Here is a 27,527-nt window from a genome sequence, read left to right as displayed (position 1 = left end):
TGACCGTGACTGGAGTTATGCATTCAGAGTTGTGGGCGAGGGCTCAAACGAAAGTCAAGGTCACGTACCACATGGTAGAGCACGCATCGAGAGGGATCTATCGCTGTTATGAAACAATTTATTTCTTTATTTTCTCTTTTAAAAAAAACTTAACCTATATTTACCTTGAACTTCTGATATATTTTGCCGGATAATCTTCCATTGAGGAAAATAGTCCCTAACAGAATTAGAATAGAAAAACGACATACACATAGAGAAACCAGTTTTTGTTATTACTTTTATTTGTTTGGGTCTTACTCTTTCTTATTGTAATTTATCTAAACATTGCCAGATAAATTAATTGTACAGTTGTTGAACTGTCCGTGTAGTATAGAGTTGGACTCTAAACTTGTTGTTGGAGGCGGGGCATCATTCAAGCTGGCAGGGAGTGGATTGGCTGGTGCGGAAAGAACATGAGACAGGGTTGGGAGTTTGACTGGCTGGTTCTGAGGCAGTGTGTTGTTTGGATGCTGATGACAGAATCGTGTGTTTCCTGTTGATTTGCTGTCCAGTAGCTACTAACTGAGCCTTCATTACAGTGTCCTGTCACAGACATGATTTCCCTTGTCTCTAGACCAGTGTCAAAGTATCAATGTTTCAGTAGCTTTTTGTGTTACCGAATTAGATTAGAATGTTAAGGGAAAAAGCTGGTATTTATGCGGGGATTGATTTAAAATGTAATTCTCTGTTAAGCACTTCAACGTTCCAGCTGGTATCGATGCAAAACAGAAGCCTGCTTTCTAATTGTTGTTGTGTTTTTTTTTTTTTTTTTTTTATGGAAGTGTAGTGTGGGCACATTAGGGGTGTGCTGAGTCACACAGAGAACTCTGATATTTTTCTTGACCATGTGATATTGCTACAGTGACCCCTTTATCGATACACTGTTTTTCATTTTTTTCTTTAAATAAAATTTGATGTACTAACATGAGCATGCATTCATTTGTGTTCTCACTGATAATTAGATAATATTTATTAGCATGCACTCCAGCAGCCTCACCTACCAAGAAGAGGCAGCACCTAGTAATCTGAGGCGAAGGAGAGACACACACTTGAGGTTAGCATTCTTCTGTAATACAGTCTTTAGTCAAAGAGCTGGTACCAACTGAACACTAATTACACACTTATAAATAAAGGGTATTTTATTTTTATTATTAATGTTAGAAAATAAGAATTAAAAATAAATTTTAAATTAAAAATTATATATATTTTTAATATATATATATATATATATATATTATATATGATAATAATATATAGATATATATATATATATATATAATATATACACACGAGAGAGAGATAAATAATGAATTATAAAGCTTAGATTTAAAAGAAAATAAGATGCCCAAACATGTTTGAGTGTTGTGTAAACATTTTGTATTTAATATCATAAATAGCAGAACCAACTCATTGCAATTTAAACTTACTGAAAAATAAACGGTAACACATAATAAGAGCTGTGTTACATGCTGTCTGATCAGGACTTCACTGACCCTGAGCATGGGACCTGTTGACCTGAATTACGCTGTTTCCCATGTTAAACCTGGACACAATTAGAGGGGCCGTCGCCAATTTCAGACACAACTGCATAGATTAACCATTCAGCAGAATGTGGCAACAAACAAGCGAGTACAGGCATCATGTTACTGTTTTAGTATCACTTTAGTGTTTTAAGAAGTTTGAATATTATTTTAAGCAGTTGAATATGATAGCAACCAACTTGCTCCTGAAATGGCACCAGCAATTGGATTTGACCGAGGAGCCATTGGCTCCTAAGGCAACAACTGTGTCTGGAGCCCTGATTTGTAATTTTGTTGTAAAGAAATTTATAAGAATGATCAGGAAATAAAAGCTAAACAGGTCATGAAGCTCATTTGACCAAAAGTGTTTTGCCAGTGTTATTGCAAACACTTGCACAAGCAAATGACACAATTGCGTGATTTATTTTTTTTGTTTGTTTTGTGCGGCTTTTACCGTATCGTGATACGTATTGTTGAGGCACTGCTGATACCCAGCACTAATGCACATTAATTTCAAGAATGTACCTGTAACCTTTATAGTTAGTTATAGCCACAAAACTAAAAAGAGTTTACAAAAATAAATAAGTTGAAAATAGCTTGGACCCTAAATTAAATAAATCTTGATTTGAAGCTTTGAGAGTAGTGCTCGTTGTGACCTTTCATGATGGATCCCTCAGCTAAATATTTAATTTATGTTGGTATGTATACTATTATAATTACAAGCGAAGGACTAGTGTGATTCCATTATAATTAAGCAATGTCATAGTCACATCAAAATAGTGGCCCAGTAGTTACATATACAACAGCTGCTGCTACAGTTTATGCTTTAATGCCCAATTCATAGAAAGAGCTTGGATTGAATGTGTAAACAAAACCTGGCCGTTACAGAGGTGACATGTTCATTTCCACCACTTGTAAAATTATTATATGGATACGATGTTTGCACAAGGAAGTAACATGTGCTTATGTAGGAATGTATTTATTATCAAGACGCAGTATTTTGTTTTTAAACTGTTGGGCGTGGTGAAGTGTAGATTCCTTAACAAGTATTCCCAGGTTGGCATGTGTATGGCTTGCTGCAGAGGTCGGACAAGAAATATGACGAAGCCATCAAGTGTTACAGAAATGCACTTAAGTGGGACAAAGACAATCTCCAGATTCTGAGGGACCTCTCCCTGCTGCAGATTCAAATGAGAGACCTTGAAGGTTATAGGGTAAGTGGACAGCCCAGTAACTTGTACATACTTGTATCTTGTAACTTGTACAAAATCAAGGTGAGGTGTTTACTGTGTCTTTACCAGACTAACCCCCGCTTTTGTGCAGTCCCACTGTAATTGGTGTTTTACAATTGATATACCATACAGTAGTAGTAGACATCCTTCTCCTGTGTTCTTCCTGGTTTGGCAGTTTCTTTTGAATGATGAACGAGTTCTAAGACCTCTCCTTATCTAAATGTGGTCTTTGCAGGAAACCAGGTACCAGTTGCTTCAGCTGCGACCTGCCCAGCGGGCCTCATGGATCGGCTATGCGATTGCTTATCACCTGTTGGAAGATTACGAGATGGCTGCGAAAATCTTGGAAGAATTTAGGAAAACACAACAGGTAATTCTTCTCAAACTGGTCTCCTACTGTATCTGACAATGAGTTTGGTTTGAATTGTTTAATGGTAGTGGTGCAGTTTGTATGTAAACTGTTATTTTAATCCCTTTGTGCTACAGTTACCTTATTACAGGTCTACTGTGAATGTACATTTTAACATCCAACTTTTTTAAAATTTGAGGTGCTTAAACCCATATAACAGTTTGTAGTCATAGATTAAATACAAGTTATTCTACATGATCATTCATTTAATATTTATAAAAGTACCTACCTGTATAATAAAACTGAACCCCACCTTTGTGGTATCATACTGGTTCTTCATACTGACCTGTCTCTCTCTGACATACCTTAAGTTTATATAGCCCATTGTGAACAAGCATGCAATTAATAGAGAATTATGATAGAACAGCTTTTTGGAACTTGATGTTTTAAATGTATGCCTCATGTCTTATGAATTTTCCGTTAGTGCCACAGTGGTGTTGAAATCTATTGCTGTGTGAGTGAACCACATGTGAACACAAGAAACCGATGTATGAAATTGAACTTAAACTATTATGAACAGTGGAGGGCCAGGTATAAGTCATTAGGGTGTTTTTTCTCTTTTGTTGTTTTTTGTTTTTTTAATACCTTTGTTGGCAAGTAATCCTTTGCAAAATGGTATTCAAACCAGCTAGCTGATACAATAGGTGAAGGAATGATTGACTGTTTCAAATGCTTCTCTGGATTTTAAAACACTGCAGCTCAGAATTTCTCATGTCCAGTATTTGGGTGTTAAATCCTTTAAATCTTATTAGCGGATAAATGATAGGAAAGACTGGATGAAGCCCAAGATGTCTGTCGAACAGAAGGCAATTAATGCTTAAAAGCCAATTAAAAACTCTTCTCAGTTTTGCAGTTGACGAAATGCTGCATGGAGTTACGCATCAAAACAGATGTCTCCATTTTAAATAGCTTAACATACATAAAGGCCCATCGCAGTAAACTAATGAGTTGTAGCAAGGCAACTCATCTTGAAGATTCTCAAAAGCAAAATGTATTTTTATCTGTATTTGAATGCATTTCTAAATGTGTTGATACAATTAACTGAGATATACACATGCAAGAGAGAATTTACACATTTTTTGGACCTGTTAAAACATTAAATAAACCTAAAGTAGGTAATATTTCAAAGTACTGTAAAAGCCTAAACATAGTGGTATTTGCTTCCTTACTAAAACAGAGTGCTGTCATTTGTTAAAGGCATGCATGCAACATTCTCTGTCTGTGTTGTGAAGACTTGCCAGTACATTGAGACGGCACGTTCTGCATCCACTGAACTGGTTGGAAGTGTAAGGCAATGCTTTGCCAAGTTATGCAGTGGAAATCGATTAGAAACGGTGCCAAAACTCAGTTACTCAAGGGCATCTAGCATTCTTTTTTTATTTTTTTATTTAGTCGTCGACAGTTATTTTTATTTTCTCCCAATTTAGAATGTCCAATTATTTAAGCTCAGTTCACTGCTAGCACCCCTGCACTGACTTGGGAGAGGCGAAGACGTACACACGCTGTCTTCCGAAGCATGTGCCGTTAGCTGCCCGCTTCATTACACATTGCAGGCTCCCCATGCAGCCACCTGAGAGCTACAGCTTTGGAGGACGACACAGTTCTGCTCAGCTTATAGGTATCGCTGGTGCACGGTGAGCCAAGGAATCGCTGGTGCACGGTGAGCCAAGGAAACCCTGGCCGACTCTGTACTAGTCCTGTATGCATTGGCCCTTAAAGTGAATTTCGCAGTTTCTGTGAATTAAGTAGACCCATAGTGCAACAATTAATTGATGCATCTTATTGATCATCTGTCCTTAAATTTCCCGAGCTTTGATTACATATTGGTGAATCAATACATCAAATTAGAACCCAGGTGTCCTGTTGCCGATTAGCATTAAAAATGTGGGTGTGTGTGAGAGCGCATTTCTTTTAGTGCTAGCGCGGTAGATTAGCTTGTTGCTAGGATACACACTTTTAGGCCTGTACATTCGTGTTGGACAAGCCAACTTCTTTCTTCCCTCTTTGTTTCAAAGCATGTTGTGTTTGGATTATATGCCAGTATTATATAAAAAAGAAGCTGTATTTATTAGGATAGTTAAATTAGTCAGTATTTGTGAGGTTAACCCTTTGCGGTTCATTTATTCAGTGCCTGTCAGATGCATAGAGTCCAATTTATTTCAGTGCCTGTCAGATGCATTATTTCCAATTTATTTTCACACGCGCTGTTTATTTTACATGCATTGTTTAAAAGTAAGTTTATTCAAAGTAAAACAGGTTTAAAAGACACTGCATATCAACAGGACACTCAGTACTGCATCTCCAGCCCCGCCCCACCCCTTGTTTTGCATTATTTATCACATACCACATCTCCTGATCACTCGTTTTATCACCAAACTCCTCAAAATAGGCATTATTTTATTACTATAACATTTCAAAAAGCTCGGCAAATGTCTGATATTCTTTTGAGTGGTGGATGCGGAAGCAACTATCTTGTTTGTTTATCTGTGGTGAAGGGACCCCCCCCCCCCCCCCCCCAACCCCCCCCCCCCCCCCCCCCCCCCCCCCCCCCCCCCCCCGGCTCCTATTGGTCCTCACTCAGACTCAGGCATTGATAGGTTTTCTCGGCTTTCTCCAGAGTAAAAACGACTAGAACCCTGTGCTTGACGTCTTTTTGATGTCGGACAGGAAAGGGTTAATTCAAATGTTTTGCTTTGCTTTTGGACAAAAATGTTAACAGTAATGAACAACCACAGTTCAGAAATAAATTACTTCTGTTAATGTACTATTTTTTATTATTACAATGTTAAACGGACATCTGATGCAGACGCACGCATATACTTTTCATTTGTTAAACTCCAAGTTTTTTTTTATAAGTGTTCTATTTGAATGTCATTTGTGTCTTTTTGTTTAACTATTATACAACTGTTTTTAGTTATTCTTTATTTTGTAAAATAAAATGTCAATGCATCAATTACCTTTGATAAATGTTTATATGGTGATCGAATATGAAATTAGGGTGTCAATTGCACCACATATATATTACACAGATGAACCTGTTGTATATCACCTCTATTAATATGACTTGTTTATCACGATCTTTCAAAAAAACAGTTGACATGCACTTATCTCTGACCCCCTTATTGTCACGTGTGGCCGGGCTTTAGTAACCACAGGATAGAATTAGTTTCCAACGCAACTAACAACCAATAATCATCTCTGCTGATAAACTGACATTTTGTGTAGCCTGTCAAATGCTGCATGGGCGGTCTTAACGGGATACAGTTCAGTTACAAAACACCAACGTCGCCAAATTTAAGTCAATAAAAAAAAAAAAAAAGTTCAGCGCCTAATTGATAGCTCTCACCAGTTGACAATTCTTGCCTTTTTTTAGATAAGGACACAAACTGTTTCGTTCAAGTTAATGATAGAATATGTATTTGCCCTGTAGTAAACTATATGCATGTGTTTAAATGTAAAGAACGACTAAGTGTTCAGTATTAAAACACTGCTCTTTAATTCACCATTAGTTTTATTTCTTTTTTTCTCGCACTCGTAATGTGCCATCATAGGCTAACATGAAACTCTGTTTATATCATGACCTGCTTTATATCACGACTTGTGCCGGAACGGCAATCTTGATATAAATCGGGATTGCGTGTGTGTAATTGCATATTAGCAGTTTTTAAACTATAAATAGACTGACTAAACGGCGGTCAGGAGTTACGTTCGAAGTGGCAGACAAGCAAACAAAGTGTGAGAAGGAGAGCGGGTCGGGAGAGGGGAAGAGGAAATGGGCTCGTTTCAGGTTCTGCTGCCGGAACGGGGCTTGTCTCCCGAAGAAAGCCGCAGCTCCTCTCGCAGCAAAAAATGTAAATACATTAGGAAAGATAACCACATAATAGGCTTAATATCTATTTGGTTTTAAAACGATTGCTGAATAAGGTGTCTATTATAAAGTGCCAGCGCAGCTTTTCTTCAGTTCAGATACTATATCAAAAGGAAGAGACAAACTTAAGTTAGGGTGAGAAGTGGTTTACAGTTTGAACACTGGTACTGTATTTACTGTAGAAATATTGCATGAATCACTAGTATAGGAAATTGGGGACATGCTGTAGGAGCGTTGTATCTGAGGCACATTATGACCAGAGAGCCACATACACATATATACACACACGCACACCCCAATGGAAATGTATAATTTCTCGAAAACAAATAATTATAGGATAAATCTTTTGTAGCAAAAGTTTTGCTTTTGTGGATGAGGGAAAAAAGTTACAAGAAATAGATTATTTCAGCAATTTTTTTTGCAAAACTCCAAAAATGCTAATTAAAGTATTCATACCCTGAGAAGGAAAAATGAAATTAATAGCTAGTTGAGGCACCTTTACCATTAGTAACCTCTTTCAGACGTTTAGAATATTTGTCAATGAGCTTTTGGCGTGATTTTTAGTGATTTTTAACCATTTTTCAACGCAAAATTGTTCCAGTTAATTTAAATTCCGAGTACTTGTGTACAGCCTTCGTCAACTCATACCAAAGGTTCTCAATCAGATTTAGATTGGGACTTTGACTAGGCCGTTCCAGAACCTTGATTTTATTCTTCAACCATTCTGAATGTGATGTGTGCTTTGGATCATTGTTGTGTTGGAAATATATTACCACCTCCATGCTTGACAGTAGGTATTGTGTTTTTTTCTTTGTACGCATCATCTGACTTTGTCCAAACGTAGTGACTATCGGCGTGACCAAATAGCTCTCTTTTTTTTGTTTCATCAGTCCACAGAACCATAACTCTTATCCATCATTCATATGTCATTTTACAAACTTTAAGCGATTTGTCCTTGCAATGTTTTCCTAAGAGTGGCTTTTTCCTTGGCCTGAGACCATTGAGACCTTCACCATGTAATACTTGACCTGTGGTTGAAGTGGAAACCCCAGTCCCACATGCAGCCAATTCACTTTGAGTATCTTTGGCTGTCAATCTCGGATTATTATTAACCTTCCTCACAATTCTTCTACTTGTTCTTGGTGAAAGAACCTTCTTTCTTCCAGACTGAGGGAGCGTTGTGACAGTACCAGGAATCTTCTACTTCTTGGTAATAGAAATAATAGTTGAAATTGGAATACTCAAATGCTTGGAAATCATCTTGTATCCTTCTCCAGCTATGTGAGAATAAATCATTTTCTGCCTGAGGTCTTCAGATAGCTCTTTACTTTTTCCCATATTGACTTATTGGTAATGACAGCAATCATCTTATGCCTAACCCTTTTATACTCTCAAAGAATGTTGACCTACAATCCAGCATTTTCTAGACTTTTCAAGAATTAGGTTCTGCATTATCACGTTGAAATTTCTAGCACATTGTAGACCATTTTTGGAGTTTTTTAAAAAATTGCTGAAATAAATAGTTGTAGACATCTATTTCTTGTAACCTTTTTTTCATCATCCACAGAAGCAAAACTTTTGCTACAAAAGAATTTTCCTATAATTTGAGAAATTATAGATTTTCATTGGGGTCTGTAAACTTTTGACTACAATTGTATACATTCTGCAGTACCTGGTTTGGGTTGCCTTTTCTATATCGCTGTGCCGAGTTAAAAGCCAAAATAAATGTCTTTGACTCCAGCTTGTTGTATGAGTGACTATATTAGTTGCATTTTGACATTTGTTGTTAAAAATAAACTCTTATTGTATACTGTGAGTAATTCTCCCAGGGGATGTTTAAATGAACCAGTGTTGTGCTCCTCCATTGTGGTGGTGGTTTTATTTTGCAAGTGCGTGTTTGTGTGCGGTAGTGAATTACAGCTTTTAATAAACACGCGGCCATGCAGCCCTCAAGTGCTAGTGATGTGGCAGCACGCTTTGTCAAGTAGAGAACCTCAATACCACGTTGCACTGTAAAACAATAATAAAAACAAATGCATAAAGTAGCAAATGGCAGATTGAAGGTGTTCATTAGCAGTAACAAACATATACAGTGGCTTGCGAAAGTATTGACCCCCCCTTGGCATTTTTCCTATTTTGTTGCCTTACAACCTGGAATTAAAATGGATTTTTTGGGGGTTTGTATCATTTGATTTACACAACATGCCTACCACTTTGAAGATGCAAAATATTTTTTATTGTGAAACAAACAAGAAATAAGACAAAAAAACAGAAAACTTGAGCGTGCATAAGTATTCACCCCCCCAAAGTCAATACTTTGTAGAGCCACCTTTTGCAGCAATTACAGCTGCAAGTCTCTTGGGGTATGTATCTATAAGCTTGGCACATCTGGCCACTGGGATTTTTGCCCATTCTTCAAGGCAAAACTGCTCCAACTCCTTCAAGTTGGATGGGTTCCGCTGGTGTACAGCAATCTTTAAGTCATACCACAGATTCTCAATTGGATTGAGGTCTGTGCTTTGACTAGGCCATTCCAAGACATTTAAATGTCTCCCCTTAAAACACTCAAGTGTTGCTTTAGCAGTATGCTTAGGGTCACTGTCCTGCTGGAAGGTGAACCTCCGCCCCAGTCTCAAATCTCTTGAAGACTGAAAGAGGTTTCCCTCAAGAATGTCCCTGTATTTAGAGCCATCCATCATTCCTTCAATTCTGACCAGTTTCCCAGTCCCCGCTGATGAAAAACATCCCCACAGCATGATGCTGCCACCACCATGCTTCACTGTGGGGATGTTGTTCTCGGGGTGATGAGAGGTGTTGGGTTTGCGCCAGACATAGCGTTTTCCTTGATGGCCAAAAAGCTCAATTTTAGTCTCATCTGACCAGAATACCTTCTTCCATATGTTTGGGGAGTCTCCCACATGCCTTTTGGCAAACACCAAACGTGTTTGCTTATTTTTTTCTTTAAGCAATGGCTTTTTTCTGGCCACTCATCCGTAAGCCCAGCTCTGTGGAGTGTACAGCTTAAAGTGGTCCTATGGACAGATACTCCAGTCTCCGCTGTGGAGCTTTGCAGTTCCTTCAGGGTTATCTTTGGTCTCTTTGTTGCCTCTCTGATTAATGCCCTCCTTGCCTGGTCCGTGAGTTTTGGTGGGCGGCCCTTTCTTGCCAGGTTTGTTGTGGTGCCATATTCTTTCCATTTTTTAATAATGGCTTTAATGGTGCTCCGTGGGATGTTCAAAGTTTTGGATATTTTTTTATAACCCAACCCTGATCTGTACTTCTCCACAACTTTGTCCCTGACCTGTTTGGAGAGCTCCTTGGTCTTCATGGTGTCGCTTGCTTGGTGGTGCCCCTTGCTTAGTGGTGTTGCAGACTCTAGGGCCTTTCAGAACAGGTGTATATATACTGAGATCATGTGACAGATCACGTGACACTTAGATTGCACACAGGTGGACTTTATTTAACTAATTGTGTGACTTCTGAAGGTAATTGGTTGCACCAGATCTTATTTAGAGGCTTAATAGCAAAGGGGGTGAATACATATGCACGCACCACTTTTCCATTATTTATTTTTTAGAATTTCTTTAAACAAGTTATTTTTTTCATTTCACTTCACCAATTTGGACTATTTTGTGTCTGTCCATTACATGAAATCAGAATATCATCAAAAATCAATTTTAATTCCAGGTTGTAAGGCAACAAAATAGGAAAAATGCAGGTCAATACTTTCGCAAGCCACTGTATCTTGTTTGTAATGTTTTTTTTGGGAATATAACAAAGTACAAGCTTGGTCCCAGTGTGCTTCCTTTTCCCACTGTGTGTCAGTTGTGAAATTGCTGTGGTGTTTCAACTGCCCTTAAGTGTTGTGAATAATGTTGTGTGTTTCAGACTTCACCTGATAAAGTGGATTATGAATACAGTGAGCTGCTGCTGTATCAGAACCAAGTCCTCAGAGAGGCAGGCCTTTACAAAAAAGCACTGGAGCATCTCACCACCTACGAGAAGCAGATCTGTGACAAGCTGGCGGTGGAGGAAACTAAAGGTATTGGGGTCAGTTCCACTGACTGACTAGAATAGCAGCAGGTCTGTTGAGATAATAAACACAGGGCACTTTGTGTACTGAACAGAGACGATCAAAATCAAATGCATAAACAATGCTGGAGTTTCTTTTCTGTCTCTACACTACAAAAAACACAGAGGGACTTATTTTAATTACTTTAAATAATGGCAGCATTTAGATCTGCCACCTTTTTGTCACTTAGACTTGAACAGACCCCATTCTGTTTGGATTTTTTTTTTTTTTGTCTTTTAGTCTTCTCTGATACTACAGTCTGTATTATCACTGTAATGAAAATACATTTACTTGTGGCATGGCCTGTCTCTCCTGTTTTGCATTTATTTATTCATTATAAAGCACGGGTGTGCAATTTTTGACCCGACCTCACCTCAACAAATGTATAACATACTTTAAGGAAATGTTCATTTCAGTGTAGTTTGGAACACATTTGCTAGTAAATTTAAGTAATACAACTATAATAACACCGTGTCACAATTTTTTATTTATTTTTTGTTCCTGGGTAGTAAGTGTTATTTCCTAATTGCTTATGCCTCAGAAGTATAGAAAATGGCTATTATTCCCCACAGACTTTGCTTCGTGATAGTGATATTTTGAAATATCACTGTCCTGGTCACAAAAGCAAAGTTTGTGGGGAATAATAGCCATGTTCTATACTTGCGTATAACCTGTCAAGCTTCTCTGCATTTTTACTGTTTTTCTACCGAAATGCACACAATATTTACAGTAGGCTCCATTAAATTCTGCAAAGACAAAAAATGTTTTTATTGTTTTATTTCAGTTTTTTTTAAAGCAGTGTGCAGCATTTTACAGCTATTTTTTCCTCATCTAACATCTTGTCCCATGATGGCTAACTGGAACACTGCTGCAGCAGGGTGATCCTGGTTTCATACCCTGATATTTCTTTAGTTTATCATTTTTTGGGGGAGGGAAACTTCTTTCCCTGCACTACTGTCATTGAAAAATAAATAGATAAACACATTGCCATGAGATTTACAGTATAATATATATATATATATATATATATATATATATATATATATATATATATATATATATATATATATATATATATATATATATATACACACACACACACACATATACATACAGTGGCTTGCAAAAATATTCAGACCCCTGACCAATTCTCTTATATTACTGAATTACAAATGGTACATTGAAATTTTGTTCTGTTTGATATTTTATTTTTAAACACTGAAACTCAGAATCAATTATTGTAAGGTGACATTGGTTTTATGTTGGGAAATATTTAAGAAAAATAAAAAACTGAAATATCTTGCTTGCATAAGTATTCAACCCCTGTGCTGTGGAAGCTCCCAGTTTGCACCGATGAAAGAAATTGCCCAAACGAGGACACAATTACCTTACCATTGGCCTCCACCTGTGAACCATTAAAGTTGCTGTCACATTTTCTGGATAAAAACCCCACTGTTGAAGGATCATTGGTAAGGCTGTGAATCTGAAGGAAAATGAAGACCAAAGAGCATTCTACAGAAGTTAGAGATAAAGTAATACAAATGCATAGATTAGGGAAAGGGTACAAAATAATATCCAAGTGTTTGGATATCCCAGTGAGCACAGTTGGATCAATAATCAGGAAGTGGAAGCTGCATCACACCACCCAGGCACTGCCAAGAAAAGGCCGTCCCTCAAAACTCAGTGCTCAAACAAGAAGGAGACTTGTGAGAGAAGCCACAGAGAGGCCAACAATCACTTTGAAGGAGCTACAGAGTTCAGTGGCTGGGAGTGGAGTAATGGTGCACCAGTCAACCATATCAAGAGCTCTGCATAACACTGGCCTGTATGGGAGGGTGGCAAGAAAGAAGCCGTTACTCAAAAAGTACCATCTGAAAGCACGTCTGGAGTTTGCCAGAAAGCATGAGAGTGACCCAGCTGCGATGTGGGAAAAGGTTTTGTGGTCAGATGAGACCAAGATAGAGCTTTTTGGCCAAAACTCAAATCGCTATGTGTGGCGCAAACCTAACACTGCCCATGCCTCAAGACACACCATCCCTACAGTGAAGTATGGTGGTGGCAGCATCATGCTGTGGGAATGCTTCTCATCAGCAGGAACTGAGCATCTTGTTACGATTGACGGAAGAATGGATGGAGCAAAATACAGGAAAATACTGCAAGAGAATCTGCTTCAGTCTGCTAAAAAACTGAAGCTTTGGAGGAAATTCACCTTTCAGCAGGACAATGATCCAAGCACAAGGCCAAAGCAACATTGGAGTGGCTCAAGAACAAAAAGGTGAATGCCCTACAGTGGCCCAGTCAAAGTTCTGATTTCAATCCCATTGAGAATCTGTGGCACTATTTGAAAATTGTGGTCCACAAGCGTCGTCCAACCAACCTGAACAACCTGGAGCAAATCTGCCAAGAAGAATGAGCCAAAATCACTCCGACACTGTGTGCAAAGCTGGTACATACTTACCCCAAAAGACTTTTATTACAGTGAAAGGTGGCTCTACCAAATATTAATGTGTGGGGGTTGAATACTTATGCAAGCAAGAGATTTCAGTTTTTTATTTTTCTTAAATATTTCTCAACATATAACAAATGTCACCTTACAATAATTGATTTTGAGTTTAAGTGTTTTAAAATTAAAATATTGACCAGAATGAAATTTCAATGTACCATTTGTAATTCAGTAATATGAGAGAAATGGCAAGGGGTCTGAATACTTTTGCAAGCCACTGTGTGTGTGTGTGTGTGTGTGTGTGTGTGTGTATTAATATAATTTATTTATTTTTATATAATTTATTTTTATTTACACATGGCTTGGAAAAATAACCTGATTTAGTTAAACAGCATCACATGACCGTGTGCAATATATAGCGAGTAGCATGGTTTGCATACTAATGAGTCGCGTCACAATGAATATATCACTATGCACCACTACATTCTAAATTCCATGCTAAACTGACATTTTTATTAGTTACAAAACCACTGCCAAAAATGAGTGGCATCTGACCTGTTTCCTTTAATATATTTGGGGAAATATTTTATGAAACTCCACAACTGGTACAGCACCAACTTTGAGTGAAGACAGCAGTCCATCTGAAATAAATAAAATAAGTTCTCGGAAGAGTAGACACAATAGTAGATGAGGAACAGCTAAAAGAAATGGAAAAAAAACAAAGATTGAGAAACACAGACAAAAAAATATAGCATGGGCTGGTTTATGTACTTAGAGTGAAATATGGACGTTAGTTTTATGGAAATAAGTCCAAAAAAATCTCATTAAAGGAATTTTATGCCAGTGCAAAAAATTCAGCTGGAGACCAGTATTCAGTCTCCAGTTTTATAACTCTGAGCTGGACTAAACACATATTTTAACAGTAGAAGTTTTAACATCTCTGCTGACAGTAAGTTTAAAACCAACAATTATGTATTCTTGTCAGTCTGGAAAACTCTTAGAAAAGCAGGTAAAGACAAGACCAGACTACACCCCCCGATTTACCGGGCTAGATTTGAAGTGTCTGTGGGAAACTGAGGTACTGTCCCCTGACACCGTGGTCAGATTGGTGCGTAAAGTCTGGTTCGATAGTCAACTTAGTCTGGCACGACTTGGACGCAAGGGTGACCGACAACTAACAGACATATTTTGAGATCCAAAAGGATGAAAACGTACTAGAATATATGGGCCTCGCATATAACGAGTAGCAAACTCACTTCAAGATCAGGCTTCAGTCTCCATCGCAGCTGCTCCCCTTACTTCCTTAGTGTCATTTGAAACTCCACCCATTACAGCTTGTGCTCAGTCCTCTAGTTTCTAGTGAGATGGCACTTTCAGTGTAGAAATTCACAATAAACGAACATGTGCAATTTATTTTTAATAAACGAACAATGAATTCATTTCAATTTGCGACTATTACTGTGGATGTATACACAATAAGTTTCTGGTTTTGTCCTAATTTAATTGTGTTTTAATTGAATTGTTTTTCTTCCTGCAAATGACAAGTGTTATAAGCGGTATAAACCATTTTGGCCTGTGCGGTTCTGATGATATATATACCACTTCTGGGGTGGTTATCACCACCCCGGGCATGGTATATATCATGGGAACTGCACGGCCCATCATGATTTATACCTTACATATATAATATTGTACAGAATCTCATTAATATGCATTTCATTTCTATCATTAGAAACATATGTTAGTCTTCATGTTTTAATAGTTTCTGCATGTCCAATAAATAACTAGTTGCTTCTTTCAAAACTAAATTTTTTTTTTTTTTTTTTTTTTTAAACTTTACTAGAATTTTTTTTTTTTTTTTTAAACTTTACTAGAATGCAGCATTTAAATGTCAGGTTAGTTTATTAAGAAAGCAGTATCACTAATTTGCTAATTTACAAAAACATAAAAATCTTAAATTTAAGATGAGTCTGTGCGTTGCCAGAGGTGCTCTTGGCAGACATTTCTGGTTTTCTTTGTAACCAATAGAAGATCAGCTTCCACAGCTGGCCAATCAGAAGTGATAGGGGTGGGACGTCAAAACTTTTTAAAATGTTTGTGCTTTAGTGCTAGACTTCCGCAAATTGTTTTCAGAAACTTGCTTGTCTCTGTATAAATATACCTGGAGTGTCTTTTTAGCAACAGAACGAACATAGGACAAAAATTTTTAAAATATGTGTCTGACATTTGTTGCCTGTCACACACACATCTTGTTGTCTCGGGCGATAAGAATTGCACACCCCTGTAAATTATTTTTCGCAGCCTTTTTTGTAGTGTTATATTTTGATCACTCAACCATAATGGGTGCGGGTCAGAAAGCTTGCCTGTATGTTTGCAATGGGGCGAGTCGTAAGATCAGTTCTTTCTCTTGTGTGTGTTGTAGGTGAGCTGCTGCTGAAGCTGGACAGAATGGAAGAGGCTACTGTAGTGTACCGGAGACTGCAGGAGAGAAACCCTGAGAACTGGTCGTACTACCATGGCCTGGAGAAAGCCCTCAAGCCAGGTATGAGCTTCAGGCGTAGAGGGCACAGGGATCTTAATGAGCTGCTATAGTTTGTGTTGCTTTAATTCTGTATAAAGATTCACAAAACCTATAGATTTTAAAGAAAACAAATCAAACCAGAAAGTGATTTCATACCAAGGAGGAACTAGAGCTTTAACTCGTGTTGTCTTTTGAAATGTCTTCATGTACTAGGGGTGGGCATGTGTAAACGTTTATTAGAGTAATTGATTAGAAGATTAATAGTTTAGAAAATTGCGAATCGTTTAATCTATCTTGTATTGTAACATATAAAAATTGTCTGAACAGACCCATTAACCACTCTATGCCTGCTGCTGTAGCCCAACGTGTTACTATAACTAAATATTACATAATTAATATTACATTCTGTCTATGGCTCTAAATTACTCAAGCTTCTGACATAAAAAATAAAACGTCCTTAAAAGTGAGGGTGATAACAGTACTGTAGCTATGGGTAACGGAGATGGTTAGAATGCACCATTGCACATATTTTTAAAACATGCTTATTTATTCAACTTAATTAATACAGAGACTACAAAAGAGGTACTTAACAAAAAAGGAGACATCTTACAATGCAGTATTGTTGGCAGTCATGTTTTCATTATTCATACCTAAACCGCTGTGGTTAATATCAGTAAGCCAACCTATACCAAATGGAACATGAATGAGATTGTAGCTATGCAAAAAATTCCAGTTTGTTTGGGGGCATTTTACAAAAATTCACAATGTGCAATAAAGGACTGAGCTACTGGAACAGCATAAAAACAATGTCAAACCACCTACGGTACAAGCATGTATCCATCTGAAGGCCCATCTGCAAGCCACGGTAAATCACAATGAATCCTTACTGCTTGCTCCACCAAATGCACTCCACAAAGGGACGAATAAGAAAACCCAGTGCCTGATAGGATCTCTAGATAAACTGACCACCAGCGCTGTTGAAAGACAGGGTTAAATAAAAATAAAACCCCTTTTTGTAGTTTACATTGACTTTTAGGTCATGACATTGAATGATTTATACATTACAATACATTGTTAGTAGGCTTGCTACTATTTGGTTTTTATTTTTCCATTCAAGCAGAGAATGGGTGAAATTGACCATTATGCTTTTTAAAAAAAAAAACTTTTTATGAAATTGAGAAACATCTTATTTAGCGAAACCCCTTTATCCTATTCAACATGCAACAAAACCATGGTTACCAACATTCTAATAGAAAAAACATTTAGTTACAGCGGAACTACACCTTGTAAAGATAAAGATCTTACACAAATAAAAAGTTCTTAAATAAACCGTAGAAAACGCAGCATACACAGACTTTTATAGCATAAATTTACAATTAAAAAATATGCACAGAACAAAACATTACATAGTTGAACAGAACTAACTTGCACTTATTCGGAGTCTGAGCTCCCCCCTCTCCTGCTTCAACACAGCTGGAATCAGTCACTGGAAGGCAGGCAGACGGGCCTGCTTCGTCCTGCTGCAGAGACTTCAGCCGTCGGTCAGGGTATTGTGCACAATACTCATTGTTTCCCTCTTGCGCCGCATTTTCAAATCAAACTACTAACTGTCACCATATAGCTATAGCATAAGCGTACCTACACCTTAACCCGCTAATTTAAAAGTAGGCTCTTTGAATGACAGGCACTTGTAGTGCACAGTCAGTGCATGTCTTGATTGACAGTCATTTAAACGAATGTGAGCATTGTAGCACAAACTAGAGATTTCTAAACGATTATTTTTGGTAAAAAAAAAAAAAAAAAAAAAAAAAATGGAGTGGTTTTACAGACGTTTATCCACGATTTTTTGGGAATTTGACGTTAACGAGCTTTCAAAAAGTAGCAAGCCTAGTTATAATGCATCGTTTAGCAGAATGTACACAAGGAACAGGAGCTATGTACTGTATTTAATGTAATGGTAGTGTACCCATTTCTTTATATTTTATATTAGTCTACTGAAGATGTGATTTCATTCACTGTAATCTGTACGTTATGTTGCCTTTTAATTGCTGCTTGGAAATGATGCAGAAGTTTCATCTATGCTGTACTTACTCTGTTACTGCTTGTTAAAAAAGAGCTACTTATTGAAGTACTGTCATAGCACGGCTATTGCTTTTTTAATGGATATTACTTTTAATTTTGGTATTGCTGTGTGTAAGCATTATTTTTAGCCACTGCCACGTTAACATGTATACAGTCATTAAAATAGAGATGCCCATCCTTATGTACCCAATCAATGTATAAAATACAAGTGATGTACCAATTGCTCTTCAATGAAGATCCATATATTGTAGAATTGAGTGTAACTGAATTCCATTGTTGTATAGTTAGCATTGTACTTTTTAGTTTTTCTGTTTGTAGAGCATTCTAAACTTGAGATGGATGGTAAACATGCAGCTAATATGGAATTAATAGAGATTAAAGAGAGGAATCTGGCTGTGAATATAATTGCTTAGTGTATTAGTGGCCTTAATGAGCACTCGTTGCAGAATAAGAGCATTTGGTCTCAAAGATTGCTGACTGACTTTGTTTTTACTTTCATGTATTTGTTTAGTCAGTGTGGAGGAGAAGCAAAAAATCTACGAAGAATCTTGGGTTAAATATCCTAAAGGACTGGTGCCTCGGAGACTGCCGTTAAACTTTTTATCTGGTAAATAAGGTCAAAACCATTTATTTAGTTACAGAAATGTATTTATAAAGCACAGCTGTTTGTTGGGTAGAATGAAGAACAAATATGCATTGAAAACACCAGTTGTCAAGTAAGATGAGGTTGATATTTTACTTTTAACAGACCTATGTCCAGTTTTAAAAGTAAATTCAGTGGTTTCTGTTGCTTTTTATCTTCACTGCAATTTTATATTTGTTTTTGGTTAGGTGAAAAATTTAGGGAATGCTTGGATAAATATTTAAGATTGAACTTCAGCAAAGGCTGCCCTCCTGTTTTTACAACGTTGAAGTCCTTGTACCATGACAAAGAAAAGGTAAGTGTATACAATTACAAGCTCTGCATTAGGGATATGTCCTATATGCATTTGTATCTCTGTTGCTTGTGAAGTTTACACATCTTAATCAACTAAACAAAACTTATCTTGGTCACAACTAAGATCCAAAATGGAAAATTACTTATATGGTAACAGTATCCTGGGAGACAGTCAGCATGGTTTTAGAAAAGGGAGATCGTGTTTAACTAACCTGCTTGATTTTTTTTGAGGATGCAACATTGACAGTGAATAATAGCAAAGCATATGATGTGGTTTATTTAGATTTCCAGAAAGCTTTTGACAAAGTCCTGCATAAAAGATGAATTCTGAAACTGAACACAGTAGGGATTCAAGGAAATGCATGCACATGGATTAGGGAGTGGTTAGAATAGAAAGTACTGATTCGAGGAGAAACCTCAAAATGGAGCGAGGTAACAAGCAGTGTACCACAGGGATCAGTATTAGTTCCTCTGCTATTCCTAATCTACATTGAGTTAGATTCTTGTATAGTAAGCAGACTTGTTAAATTTGCAGATGACACAACAGTAGGAGTGGCAAACACTGTTGCAGCAGCAAAGCTCGTTCAAAAATGATTTAGAGAAGATTCAGAACTGACTTTTAACCCTTTGCAGTCCATTTATTTGCTCGTCAGACGCGTCGGGTCCAAATTATTTTCATACGTGCTGTTGTGGTGACGTCAGGCCAGAATGAGGCAGCACACAGGTAGGTACGGTGCAATGGCTCGTGCCGTTTATTTTCAATAACACAAAAATAAATAAAACAGTTAAACAATAAACACTTGCTCACAGGGCACAAATAAAATATTTAAACAAACACAATCACGAACAGAAACACAGGTCAGGCTGGGCAGTCGCCTTCACTGATCCTATGCTTTCGTTTTGATTTGATTTTCTCCCCTCGCTCACTCTCTTTCGCTCTTCTCCGTACATCCGACCTAGAGCAGGGAGAGCTGCAGACTTAAATACCGTGGCCGAGGAGTTTAACTAGTTCGTAATTATTCTATTACCCCTCGGCCACAATCTGTTTAAAATATTTTTTTCAGAGTAAAACAGGTTCAAAAGGCATTAAATGCACAGAGTCCTTTTCTTCAATCAGTTGCCAGGTTTATTGAAATATGCAGGGAGTCTGGTCCCAGGTACAGGACAAACAGAATACTCCTCATTACAGTGTTTGCATGACATTAAATACCCTTCTGTATAGATGGTCCACCTCCCCTTTCTCTGACACTTAACCAATGGTCAAGGTAATTTAATTCATTGTGTGAGTGTGTGTGTGTGTCTGTGTGTGTAGTCTAGTGTGACAACCTCTGAACTCATTCTTCACACTCCTGGAGACAAAAGGTCCATACATCTGCCTTTTGTTATCTTTTTGCAACCCCCTTTGATCCTAGTGGCATTATCTCTTTCGATCTCTCTGAAGTCTTTAGAGCCTGTCCCCTTCTAGTCCACAGCATTGTTATCTTGTTAGCTTGCAGTCAATGTTGGGCAAGAGCTTGTAGACGCAACGTCTCTATCAGTGGTTAGCAGTACATGCAATTTGAACCAAACAGTCTGCTATCTGCAATATTAGTCTCTTTTCAGAAAAGAACACCAGTATAGCTCTGCCAGTCCACATGCGTAGCAAACTGCTAATCAATTCTCGATCCATGTTTTCCAACAGTACTGTAGCTAAAGCCAAGCCCCACCCCTTGTTTGCTGTATTTTCACTTGTTTTATCACCAAATTCCTCAATAATGCGATCCAAGTAATTTATTACTATAACATCTCAAAAAGCTCTGCAAATGTCTGATATTCTTTGAGCGCTGAAGGCAGAAGCAGCTACCTCCATTGTTATGTCTGTGTTATCTCTGTAATGCATGGGGCTATGAGATACACCCTTTTAATTAAAAAAAAAAAAAAAAAAAAAAAAACTACTAGACCTGTGCTTAACGTCTTTTTGATGATGTCAGGCAGGGTCCGACGTTGGAGTAGAAAGGGAAAATTTAAATGTCGGACCTGGTCCGACATAGGACTGCAAAGGGTTAATAGAGAAGTGTAAGGTACTGCACGCAGGTAATAAAAATGTAGATTATAAACATCATATAGGAGATACTAAATTTGAAGACAGAATCTATGAAAAAGACTTTATTTATTTACTTTTAAAGGAGTTTATGTTGACAATGTGGGGAAGCTGTAAAAAGGACCAATAAGATGCTTGGATATATTGTGAAAAGTGTTGAATTTAAATCAAGTGAAGTAGTGTAAATCTGCAGTGCATTAGTAAGACCTAATCTAGAATATTGTGTTCAATACTGGTCACCTCGCTACAAAAAGGATATTGCTGCTCTAAAAGCGTGCAAAGAAGAGCGACCAGAATTCCGGGTTTAAAAGGCATGTCAGTCTTAAACAAAGAAAACTACGCAGCGACCTGATTCAAGCATTCAAAATTCTAAAAGGTATTGACAATGTCGACCCAAGGGACTTTTTTGACCTGAAAAAAGAAAGAGTGACCAGGGGTCACTAATGGAGATTAGACAAAGGGGCATTCAGAACAGAAAATAAGAGGCACTTTTTTTCCCACAGAGAATTGTGAGGGTCTGGAACCAACTCCCCAGTAATGTTGTTGAAGCTGATTCCTTGGGATCCTTCAAAAAGCTGCTTGATGAGATTCAGGGATAAATAAGCTACTAACAAGCAAAATGGGCCGAATGGCCGCCTCTCGTTTTGTAAATGTTCATGTGTTCTTATGAATATTACAATGTTAAATAGTACACATGAAATTTCATTTTAACCGATTTTGTAATTTTGTATTTTTATAAATGTGATTTGTTTGTTTACAGGTCTCTATAATCGAGGAATTGGTAGTTGGCTATGAAACTAATTTAAATAACTGCCGAATGTTTAATCCAAATGGTAAGTGGGAGTTTTAAAATAGTAACATATGATAGACTGTGTTTTAATGTGTATTTCCATTTGAATTCTATAATTCTGATGTAAAACTGTAAGATTGAGTAGATGAGTTTCAGCAAACGCCTTTCAGGGTTTTACATTGTCTTCCTGCTGGAGTGTGATGTTGGTGTTATTGTAATGTTGTGATGCTGTTTATGAAGCCATTAAGAATTTGCAATACATTCTCAATTCTGTTTTTGTTTTCACAGATGACGGTAAAGAAGAGCCCCCTACCACTCTGCTTTGGGTCCAGTACTTCTTGGCTCAACATTTCGATCAGATCAGCCAGCAGTCCTTGGCACTAGAATACATCAATGCTGCTATTGAAAGTACACCCACTCTCATAGAACTGTTTCTTGTCAAAGCCAAAATATACAAGGTAAATGCATAGGTTTGGTTCTGTATCAAGTGTGAAATGTAACCATTACATTGTGGGTATTTATCTTAGACCCTGATAACCTGAATAACCGGGCTGCAGACACAGACGTTATCATCATTTTTCCTTTCATCTGAACCTGACAGGATAGACTACGAACAGATAAGGATCAAGTTACTTATCTGCTTTTTTGCTGTGTAAATTACACAAATGAAGGCAATTTAATTGTTATGTGCTTATAAGAGTTGCTGCTTACATGTGTGGTGCACTCAGCTCGTTTTTCGTTAGTACCGCAGCGGCCTTGTGCCCCGTGCGAAGCAGGTGGCTCTCTTGACCGAGACGCACACTTTGAGCTACACTGCTTGCAATTTCTCCCAGTGTCTCACTACCTCATTAGTTCTACCCTCAGTTTTCAGACTGTTTGGGTTAGCCAAAAGGGCTATAGGTGGGCATCTTGGTAACTATAGGTCCAAACTCCCGTTCCCACCAGTGCACAGTACAAAAGGCTACTATCCCGATTCACTAGCAGTCGCTGGGCTCAGCTCTGCATCGGGTGTGATTGCTTGCTGTCCTCCCGCAGTGTTTACCAGGCAAGCCTTTTTGACAGCCCAGTTAATGTCTTTATCAAACTGCTTTTCTGCAAGTTTTGTGCATATTTCTCCAAGCGTATGCTGGAGAAACATTGGTCCTGCAGCTTTACAGAGCGCTCTGCTTCCCTAGGAGCTGGCATTCCCGTCTGAGCACATGGAGTCGGATAGTGCATCCCCTGCGGTTAAGCTCTCCCTATAACAGCAGAGCTTATGCCATTGACTTGATAAGGAACGTTAGGTTATTATCATAACCAGGGTGCCCTGGTCTATAGATCGTCAATTCTGTTGCATTACTGACGCCCCCTTGAGGCCAGCAACAGTACTGTACACACCGACCCAGCGCTACTGGTGCCGAACTATTCTGGTTCCAACCTGGTACCAAGCAGGCCTTGTTGACAGTCCAGTTGCTGTTTTTAGCAAGCTGAGGCAGCAGCTGTACATTGCTTGCTATTTGCATAATGCCTGGGGTAATCCCTGTCACACATGCAAGGCCAGCCTGCCAGTAGAGAGTGTGCATTCTCCAAGCGTATGCGAGAGAAACGTATCACACTCTGAGAGGTGGCTGCATTCTCACTCCATAGCTCTGTGCCAAAGGAGAGCCACACATGTGGCTACTGCACTGCAGTTCAAGCATGCCCCCTTCCCTTTCGGATCGTGACTGTAGCATCAGTCATATACACACAGGACACCGGTGTGGTGTCTCAGGATGTAGCAGCTCTGATACAAAAATGGGTTATTCATGCGGTACTCCCCCCTCCAGTTGACAGTGTTTCATTACTGTCTAAAGGCACTCTTTTGGTGCAAACAGCCTGCCCATCTGTGCCTTGGCATAGCATTGGGCATTGTCACCAGAAGGGAGGCTGTCACCACGAACGCATCCAGCCTTGGTTGGGGCACTGTATAGAATGGCACTCCACGTAATGGTTGTGAACTGCAGGTAGTTTAAGTAGCCTTGCAACATTTGTTGTAGAAGGTTAGAGTGAGGCACGTGCTTGTCCAGGTGGACAACACAACAGTGGTGGCTTACGTCAACCACAAAGACTTCCTCAGGTCGCCCTCTCACTACGGGCAGTACATTTGTCCACAGTGAAAAAACCTGGGCAGCTGATCACCTCAAGGAGGGTCCCAGTGCCTCAGTGGACGTTTGACCCCCACGTCTTGTCCAGTGGCAGTAATACTGCAGTTTTGCAGGAGCTGTTGATGAGAGGAATTTCCCTCTACATAAAGGGTCTATCTGGCAGCCATTCAGCTTGCCATGTAAAACGAAATATAAAAGCTTTGTGGCAGGGCAAAACATTTTGAAAGTGGTTTGGTGGCTTCAGCCGCCAATGAAGGACATTGTTCCTCGCTGGAGGTTAAAAGTTGTGCTCAATGCACTCCTTGAAGCCTCCAATTTGCGCCCTCGCATTCAGCTGTTATCTCAAGCGACTGTTTGCTTGCTAGCAGGTGAGCGAAATGGAGGGTTTCTCCTTAGTGAGAACCTGCTTAATTTTCACAGAGGCCAGGACAAGGGTTACGCTCTGTACCGATCCTGCCTTTTGCCAAACACTATCAGCGTTCCATGTCAGCAAGTCTGGATTTGGAAGCTTCATTCCACTTTCTTCCAGTCTGACAGGGAAGTGCTTGTTCTGGGACGAAGTCCCATGGTTAAGCCCCCCCCCCTTTTTTTTTTTTTTAAATAAATTTAGTACTCGCCATTTATTTTATTATTTTCTCCCAGTTTAGCATATCCGATTATTTTTAGGCTCAGCTCACCGCTATTACCCCTGCGCTGACTCGGGAGCGGCCAAGACGAACACACGCTGTCCTCTGAATTGTGTGCCGGCAGCCGACCGCTTTTTTTCACACTGCAGACTCACTGTGCAGCCACCTCAGAGCTACAGCGTTGGAGGACAACGCAGCTTACAGGCAAGTCCACAGATGCCCAGCCAGACTGCAGTGCTCGCTAGTGCGCGGTGAGCCGAGGACACGCTTGCCGACCTAAGCCCTCCCCCCCGGGCGGCGCTCTGCCAATTATGCGCCAATTCCTGGGAGCTCCCATATACAGTCAGCAATAGAATAGCCTGGATGTGAACCAGCAACCTCTGGGTTATAGGGTGCATCCTGCACTCCACTCTGATTGCCTTTACCAGTTGCTCCATTAAGTAGTCTGGTCAAGCCCTTTCTTGGCAGAGGCTGTCCAAATGGATACCAGGCCAATTTGCCCCCACCAGAAAGCTCACTGCCCATTCCTTCAGGGGCATGGCAACCTCGTGGGCTTTATTCAAGGGTGCATCTGTCTAGGACATTTGCAATGTAGCAGTGTGGGCTACTACCCATACCTTTACTAGGTTCTGCAGACTTAGGTCATTGATCCACAAAAACCCTGGCTTTGGAACTAGGTTAGTATGGGCGACTTCTGACTCACCCTTACAAATAGTCATAAAGGTGAGTTTCTCCATCAATGGTTACCCCATGCTACTTGTACTGGGGTTCCTCATGGTGACGCGCAAGGTGGCCTTGGCCTAGCCTCGTGGCATTCCAGTTTGTCTGCAGTCTTGCCTGATGACAGCTTTTACCCATACCCATGAGGTAATGGTTACATTTCATACTTGATAAGGAACGTTAGGTTATTATCATAACCCTGGTTCCCTGAAATAGAAATGTAGCCATTAACCGTCAAGGTCGCTGCAGTCTTGAAGGAATAATGATGATTGTGTCTGCATTCCAGTGATGCCCTCCGGGGCGGGCACGACTGTGTCAGACTCTGATGTGCAGCTTTGATATGTCTTATTCATGGGTCTTTAGGATAAATACCCATGAGGTAATGGTTACAGTTCTATTTCAGGGAACCAGGGTTATGATGATAACCTAATGTTTTGCACCGTAGCCCTGACTGTCTGAGTTTAAACTTCCAGTAGTTTCACTCACAGGAGTCTTGGTGGTTTCCAGGTAGCATTTTGTATAGATTGCTTTAAGAATAAATAAGGAAAATAAAACTGACAAGGAGAATCATGATAGCATGATGTATAAGAGTAAGCTTTCCATGTGACCAACAGTCCCTCACAGAAAACTTCATATTTGACAATATATAAAATGTACTTGAATGTACTGTATATATATATATATATATATATATATATATATATATATATATATATATATATATATATATATATATATATATATATATATATATATATATATATATATATATATATATATATATATATATATATATATATATATATATATGTATGTATGTATGTGTTGACCCTTACACTGCCCTCAAACCCTGTAATGTGTTCATGATGCACATTTTTAATATTGTACTAGTATTGGCAATCACCATGACAGGAAAAAACATTTAAAATGGAGAGTAAGTACTCATCCAGTCACTCTGTGTATTCTGAACGAGCTGGAACAGCTGGCACCCTTAGGCACACCCTAGTTCTGCATTCATTCCTCTCATTACTTGTTGCCGGGTACCATGTTTTTTTATTACTATCTAGATACATTAAGTCCTGCATAAAATGTTTGAAAAGGCTTGCAAAATGTAAAACCTAGCAAGCTTCATGATAGGTTTCATTTTAATTTTTGTAGCTTGCTTAAAATGTCCATTAAATTAAATTAGAGTAAGACGCAGTGGCTGAAAGGCAGTACTGCTTGTTTGATAATCATCACGTAGTAGTGTTGTCTTTTCTGTGTTTTTCTGCTGGTGTGTCATCGTGTTTGCATGTGTCTCCCTGTTCACAGCACGCTGGCAATATCAAGGAGGCGGTGAAGTGGATGGACGAGGCCCAGGCCTTGGACACAGCTGACCGGTTCATCAACTCCAAGTGCGCCAAGTACATGCTGAAGGCCAACATGATCAAGGAGGCTGAGGAGATGTGCTCCAAGTTTACCAGGGTGAGTCTGCACGTTTATTTGTTTTCCACTGAAATCGTGGCATTCGTTTGACCATGATGTGCATGAGGAAGGTTAAACAAGAGAGCCTAAGCCCTTGTAAAGTGTGTCTTCTCACACAGGTCTTGTGTCTCCTCTCTCTCTAGGAAGGTGCCTCAGCAGTGGAGAACCTCAACGAGATGCAGTGCATGTGGTTCCAGACGGAGTGTGCGCTGGCCTATGAGTCCATGAACAAGTACGGGGAAGCACTCAAGAAGTGCCACGAGATTGAAAGAGTAAGTTAGTTGTCCATTTCCTTAAACAGACAGGAGTTTTGCATAATTTGCAGTGACAATTAGAATGATTGTACCTTTTTAGGGCCATATCTAAAAATGCTTTTCTCTACACAATATAATTGTAAAAATAGAAAACAAGTATATGTAAAGTTATCTAAAGTTTCACAATTGCTTCAACTTTTATGTAGTAATACTCAAATTCAATGACAGATGTTTTGACTAAGTCTTTTTTCAGACGATTGTAGCTGTTGAGTTATTTAAGAAGCGGAACAAATGGGGGTGGGGTTTTGTTTCCAGTTTTATTTTACTCTGAGACCTTGCTTACTAAA

The 27,527-nt window shown here is 38.8% G+C and overlaps 1 protein-coding gene across 2 annotated transcripts in view; it reads left to right on the top strand.

Moving 5' to 3' along the window:
* Positions 1-27,527, top strand: part of LOC121330557 (N-alpha-acetyltransferase 15, NatA auxiliary subunit) — a 53,721-nt gene that overhangs the window by 18,281 nt on the left and 7,913 nt on the right. For both annotated transcript variants that reach the window (XM_041277159.1, XM_041277168.1), the window contains 10 exons: positions 2,616-2,773; positions 3,027-3,161; positions 10,957-11,110; positions 16,006-16,125; positions 18,698-18,793; positions 19,018-19,124; positions 21,964-22,036; positions 22,282-22,451; positions 26,774-26,926; positions 27,070-27,198. In XM_041277159.1, coding sequence (XP_041133093.1) covers positions 2,616-2,773; positions 3,027-3,161; positions 10,957-11,110; positions 16,006-16,125; positions 18,698-18,793; positions 19,018-19,124; positions 21,964-22,036; positions 22,282-22,451; positions 26,774-26,926; positions 27,070-27,198 — 1,295 coding nt within the window. The remainder of the gene's footprint in view (positions 1-2,615; positions 2,774-3,026; positions 3,162-10,956; positions 11,111-16,005; positions 16,126-18,697; positions 18,794-19,017; positions 19,125-21,963; positions 22,037-22,281; positions 22,452-26,773; positions 26,927-27,069; positions 27,199-27,527) is intronic.

Source organism: Polyodon spathula, chromosome 2 (genome assembly GCF_017654505.1).
Source record: "Polyodon spathula isolate WHYD16114869_AA chromosome 2, ASM1765450v1, whole genome shotgun sequence".
Taxonomy (NCBI): domain Eukaryota; kingdom Metazoa; phylum Chordata; class Actinopteri; order Acipenseriformes; family Polyodontidae; genus Polyodon; species Polyodon spathula.
The sequence above is the reverse complement of the archived record's forward strand: the minus strand, read 5'-3'. Positions and strand labels throughout refer to the sequence as shown.